This window comes from Euprymna scolopes, chromosome 6, assembly GCF_053919585.1.
Source record: "Euprymna scolopes isolate OS-2025 chromosome 6, ASM5391958v1, whole genome shotgun sequence".
NCBI classification, from domain to species: Eukaryota; Metazoa; Mollusca; class Cephalopoda; order Sepiida; family Sepiolidae; genus Euprymna; species Euprymna scolopes.
Window position 1 is genome coordinate 101,413,826 of NC_136487.1, and position 6,692 is coordinate 101,420,517.

A 6,692-nucleotide genomic window follows, 5' to 3' on the forward strand; every position below is an offset into this window, starting at 1 on the left:
TTGTCGGATGTCAGCACCTCTGGAATTCCATGGCGTGCAAAATGCGCTTTCATGCATTCAATCATGGCTTCTGATGTGGGCGTATCCAGTTTGTCAATTTCAAAGAAATTGCTATGTCTGTCTACTGTGATCAGATAGTTGTTCCCTCCCCATGATAGAAGGTCTGCTGCTACTTGTTGCCAAGGTCTTTCCGGCACTGGTGCTATGATCTGTGCTTCTGCTGGCTGGCGGTCTGCATAGGTTGCACAGGTGCCACAGGCTTCGATGTATTGTTTAATCTCTTTAGACATTCCTGGCCAAAATATGAGGTCCCTCGCTCGTCGCAGACATGTATTTATGCCGAGGTGGCCAGCATGTGCTTTTTATTTCATCTCACTCCGCACAGCATGTGGTATGACTATTCTTTGTCACAGTACTAGCCCATCTTGTACCGTGAGTTCATCTCTGTAATCAAAAAACAGTTTGACAGAGTTCGGTAAACTTTCCTTATTATGCGGCCACCCCTTAGCGATTACTTCTGCCAGTGCTCTCATGTTGGAGTCCTTAACTGTCTTTTGGCGAATCTCTGCGAGCCTGTGGTCTTGTATCAGCTGCATTGTCAGATTATTCACTGACATTATTTCTTCCAACTCTGGCTTGCTTGTTGGTACTCGCGACAGCTAATGGGATATCTTTCCCTGGTTTATATCGTAGTGTGTAGTTGTATTGCTGAGCCCGTAGCAGGAAGTTCTGCAGCCGTTTTGGTGCCTTCGATAAGGGCTTTTTGCTGATTGAGACAAGCGGCTTGTGGTCAGTCAAAACTACTACTTCTCTTCCATGTGTGTAATGGTGAAATTTCTCTAGGCCATATAAAACTGCCAGCATCTCCTTCTCAATTTGTGCATATCTTTGTTCGGCATCTGATAGTGATCTACTTGCAAATGCAATTGGTTTGTCCATGTGCATTAGTGCTGCTCCTAACCCATACATGCATCATTCTCGAGAATCAGCTCCTTGTGGGGGTCGTAGTATGTAAGGACGGGTGAGTTCACAATTGCTTCTTTGACAGTGTCGAAAGCTGCTTGTTGGGAATCTGACCATAACCACGGAACATCTTTTTTAGTCAGGTTCTGGAGGGGTTTTGTCACTGTTGCCAGATTGGGAATAAACTTCCCTATGTAGTTCGCCATACCTAGGAATCTGCAGAGAGTCCCAATGTTTCCTGGTGCTGGCATGTCAGTGATAGCCCTTACTTTTTCTGGGTCGACTCCAATACCGTCTTTAGTGATGCGATGCCCCATAAAGTGATCGCGTCTAGTTCGGTCTCCAGTTTTTCTGGGTTGAGTTTAACTCCTATTGTTTGGCATTTCTGGAGTAGCTTGTGGAGCCGTCTGTCATGTTCTTCTTGGTCTTTCCCATAGATTACCAAGTCATCTACAACGATAACTCCATGCATGGAATTGTTCATTCAGCTTTCTTTGGAATATCTCGGCTGAAGAGTTCAGGCCAAATGGTAACCGACGCCAGCAATATCGGCCAAAACATGTCTGAAAGGTGGTCAAGTCACTGGATGCATCATCGAGCTCAACGTGCCAATATCCTGATGAGAGGTCCACTTTTGTGAATACTTTTGCATCTCTCATGTCATGAAGGACGTCCTCGGGAATTGGTATGGTGTAGTGCTCTCGCATGAGTGCTTTGTTGAGCTCATGAGGATCCAAGCATATTCTCATTGTCCCGTTTTTTTTTCTTGTTATGACAAGTTCGCTAACCCATGGAGTGGGTTTATCTACTGGTCTGATCACTCCTAATGTGGTCAGTCGACTTAACTCCTTCTTCAGTTAAGAGCGTATAGCTATAGGGACTCTCCGATTGGGCATTATAGTTGGTATTGCATCTGGCTTGAGCTGGAGAGTGGCAATGCCCGGCAGCTTGCCCAGTTGATCATCGAATACTTCCTTGTAGCTTTCCTCTATGTTGACTGCTGCGATATGGTGGAAGTTCTTCTGCTTTATCTCCACAAGGCCCATTTGTACGCTTGCCCGCAGGCCAAGCAGTGGCTGGCAATCATCTCCCTCCCTAAACACTACAAATTTCACTGAGTAGGTTTGCTGCATTTTGGGTTTTTTTATCTTTCTTCGGCATACACCAAGTGGCTTCATCAAAGACCCATTCCACATTGACAAAACCCCTTTGTATGGTTGCATCCTTTTTGCAAACATTTCAGGGAGGGTATTAATGGATGCCCCTGTGTCAATCTGGAAAATAATTTCTTTCTCGTTCAAAACCATAAGGCACTTGGCATCTTTTGCCTGTTTTGTTTTCTGGGGTTTTATCGCATTTACCCAGTGGGTGTATTCTTCATCCTCTTCTGTTGAGGATGTATCAAGTTGGTTTACCCGTGGTGGGGGTGCAATACGTTTCTTGCTTCCATACATCCGTGTGCTCTGTCTCTGTTTTCGCATCCTTCTGTCTTTGTTGGGACATTTGGATTCAAAATGTCCTTTCTCATTACATGCATGGCATAATTTGCCATGGGCTGGGCATCTGTTGCGCTTTGGCACGTGTGCGTAGCCGCAGAATTGGCATTCTCTTTTGGAGACGGGTTCCTTTATTTGACTGGTTTCATATACTCTCATTACCTGGGCTGTATCCAGTCCCATTCCTTGGTTGTGGGTTGAGGCCATTTCAGCCGCTCTGCATATGTCAACACTCTTGAACCTGAATTTCTCGTGGTTTATGGTCCAAACGTGTCAATAACGAGTAGTTGGACCATCGTTTATGCAATATTTTCCACGAGTCTGCCTTATTTCCACTAAATACGAGTCGCTCTGGTGGCCTTATGTGTAAGGCGGACATATCGTTAGTCAATGACACGGTATCATTTGCAGCAGTCATATTCTCTTCGGCGGACATCGCCGTCAAACAGAAGTGTTTTGATTTGAACGTTAATTAATGCAAAGAGGCAGGAAAAAAAAAAGTTTGGGCAAGAATCACTTGCGACAGCAACTCGAAATCAATAATAACGATCGTAAAAATAACAGACTGCTGGGACCACGAGGCGCCATTACTGGAGCGACCGATTAATAAAAGAAAAACATAGCAGAAGTTAAAACCAAAAGTAATACTGCTTACACATTCTTTGATGATTTGTCGGTCTCCTTGTATGTCATTAATTCCATAAACACTGCTGCTACCATGTTACGTCCACAGGTTAATATCAGAGTGAAGACGACACGGAGTTAGGATGTAATAGCAGCTTTATTGAGCACCATGTTTTTTTATACAGACAGTCTTCCTTCTTTTTCGGAGAGTTCATAGAAAGGGCAGGTGGGGGCAGTGGTGGGGGTTTAGCTATACGCAACAATGTGGAGACACATTAGTCTATATCTCTGCATATCGAACAGCGTTACAGAAGTAAACTAAACTGTGCAAAAATCATGAACAACAAACTGTGCAATCACTGAATTAACTCTGTAACCACATTAAACAAAATATGTTATTCTCAGTTCACATACAAGTGCAGAGATCAACAACATGCACGTAAGCACACACACAATGGTCTTTCACCAAAATTGTTTGTATAAAAATGTATGAATATTCTTTACTTGTTTTAAATAAAGTCTACGGTTGTAAATAAATTACCTTGGTATCAATTTCATTAATTTATGTCGGTGAATGTGCAACACATATCGCAACAAAAGTGGTGACCTCTGACCTTCGACCAAAATATCGAAACAGACATTTTAATTATTCACATCAACGGTTACTATCCCTTTGTTACTGAATACTACCTAACAAATAAACGTTTCATAATTTCCTGAGATGGTGACACACACAAACACCCACTCCAGAGACGACCCGGCAGTCCAAAAAAATCTCTGGAGGCTTGGAAAATTGGCTTGACTGAATGATGTCATAAGAGCTTACCAACAGATAGTTACAATAACCTTGATGGACTGGTGGTTGAGGTCAAATGAGAGCTGTAAGAGAATGTCTGTAACTTGGGAAACGATAACTCAGAAATGGGATTATATGTGGCCCCATGACCCACCAGATGCAGGGCTCAATGGAAAAGGGAGTGCCCTGCCTTGAGAATGGGTCAAGACAAGGGGAGAGAGTTTTGTTAACTTATTTTAAAGTGACTATTTGCTGAGTTATGTCGAGAGCGAGTTGGCTTGATGATAATGATTTTAATTATATGATTAAATATAAATTGTGAAGGGAGAATTACGGTGATTGAATTTAATTGAAAAAAAAAAAAAAAAAAAAAAAAAAAAATCGAAAAAAAAATGAGACTTATTTTAATAAATTTTGTGAATCTTGATTTCTGTAAACTGAATTAACCTGTGTTTTATGAAGTGATATTAATCGTTGTTGGAAAACTAAACTTATGAGAGTTTGCTTTTATGATTTCCAATGAGAATAATTATTTTTGAGAGTTGAATTAATTTTTGAAAAATATTCTAGTTTTTTTTTTACCTCGGTCTGGAAGGATTTTATATATCAAATCGAGCAGATGTTAGTTGAATTCAGTTGAGAATAATTAGAAAGGTTAAATTCGGCGATTAAATTGACTTTTGAGGAGAAAATAGAATTTTACCTCAGTCAGGAAGGATTTCTTATCAAGAAATAAGAGTCAAGAGGCCGCTAATTGAGTGGGATTAATTGAAAATAATTATAAGTATTACTGAGCGAGGCAATATATTAATTGTAGTGCACCCAAGTTAGTGCGAAAAGCGATTTAAATTTTTTTTTAGATGGACTTTTCCTTGCGAGTAAATTGTGTATGTAGTCAGTAACAGAATTTCTTGCTGGGAATTGGTGCTCTTTGAATCACCCAGCTTGTGAAGGTTGTTAAAATTACGAATTTTTAGTATTTAATTTTTTTTTATATATACATAATTAGTTGAAATGAATTCTGGAGCATTTAAGCTGAACTTTGGGAGTTAAAATCAGTAATTGAAATTGCGTGATCTCATGGGGCATTTCTGAACATGGATCTGTTTGGACGTGCCGCCTGGGAGGGCGCTGGGGAGGGGGGCGTGGCTACCTCCCTGTAGTTTTTTTTTTTTATTAACCATTCATAAGGGGACAGATTAATTATGTTGGTTGTCTGCACAAGTGTGTCACACACAGAGAGAGGAAGTGAATTGCCTGTTCAAATAGCGCAATTATGTGTTTAGAAATATTGAAAGGAATTCAATGAATTGGGGGGGGGGCGTGTTTGGCTTCCAGTGTTTATGTTAATTGTCCAGGAGGGTACGGATTAATTCTATGGAAAGTGAACTGGTTGTTTGAACAGCCTGTGACAAAGGGTACTTAACTTTTTGTAAATAGTTGTGTACTGACGGGTGGAAATTTCCTCACTTTGTTCCGGGGATCGGCGTGATCAAGCTGATGTATCCGTTGAGACCAGGAGAGATAGTCTGATAGCGGAGCGGCGAGTGGTAGCCGGCAAAAGGAGAAGATTGTGTGACACGAAGTGGATCCTGGTGTGAGCAAGATCACAAATTGTTGACCCTCGGTGGCCTGAGCACCACGTTCGCTCTGCTTGTTGTTAGGTGAAAATGGCATTGATGAATGCTCCGCCTGGAGGACAGTCAGGGAGATCGATGGCTGTCGGTCATAGCTGCGTTAATTGATATAAGAGATATTTGGGGGAGTAGAATGGTATACCTGAATATTAAAACTCTTGGAGCTTTAACTATGGTAGAACTGGACAGGGGGCATGAAGCCCAGGGAAAGAGCATAGGGTTACCTGCGTATTATCAAGTTAAGGAATGGTATTTGTTAAAAGCACCTGAGGTAGAGTGAGCGAATGTCCAATTGAATAACCTTACTAACCTCTGGGATCCCTTGCTCCATCGATCACTGCCGTGTACCTGACTTAGGTTATCAAAAGCTCTAGGAGGAGTTAGACAAATAGATTTGAATGAATTGCAGACCCGATTAGACGGTCTGGAGAATACGGAATCTAGGAATAGACTTCATAAGGTAGTGATTACAGGAGCAGGAGTGAGCATGCTAGTAATGGTATGTGTGTTGTTGGTGGCGATTATATGGTGTGTAAAAAGAACGAATATGAGGAGAAAACGAGGCGATAAGCATCTCGAGGCTGGTTGCACAGATCGCAAGAGAGACTCTGGTCCGAAACTGCCTGTGATTCCAGAGAATGCAATTCCTGATGCTGACATAAACGAAACTGATGTGCATCCCGAAAACCTTTCCGATGCTGAGATCCAGAGGAACTGAAAGATGACTCAAAGATTTCTCTTTTCTTTTCTCTCTGTTTTATCAAAATACTTGCAGGACACCGAGCTGTGAATCATCAAAAGAAATCCCAATGGCTGCTTGAATGAGGTGAGAAAAAGTCCTCAACTCAACAAAATTCTTAGAAGATGCTGAACAGTGAATTATAAGGTGAAGTCTCAACTGCAACTGGTTAAGGTGAAAGAAATCCTTCCTAGCTCAATAAAAAGTGGGTCCTTTAGTACCCTGATTAGGGTTGTATACCTTCTATGAAGAGGCTGTGCTATTAATAAAAAAAAAAAAATATCTTATAAATTGTGACTGAATTTCTGAAAAAAAAAAAATGAGAAAGGGGAAATAACTCTTGTAGACCCTTGAGAAAAATCCGAGTGCTAATTTGAAAAAAAACAAAACTTTTTTTAAACAGGGGAGATGACTCTTCTGAGTTTAAAAAAAATGAC

The 6,692-nt window shown here is 41.2% G+C and overlaps 1 protein-coding gene across 1 annotated transcript; it reads right to left on the reverse strand.

Moving 5' to 3' along the window:
- Positions 1 to 956: 956 nt before the first annotated feature.
- On the reverse strand, positions 957 to 1,280 carry LOC145278213 (uncharacterized). The gene has a single exon (XM_080130501.1). It carries the CDS (start codon positions 1,278 to 1,280, stop codon positions 957 to 959), a length of 324 nt encoding a protein of 107 aa, XP_079986627.1.
- Positions 1,281 to 6,692: the final 5,412 nt, after the last annotated feature.

Coding starts and splice junctions, on each gene's coding strand:
- LOC145278213 (XM_080130501.1), bottom strand. CDS start 1,280: ATGGGGCATCGCATCACTAAAGACGGTATTGGAGTCGACCCAGAAAAA.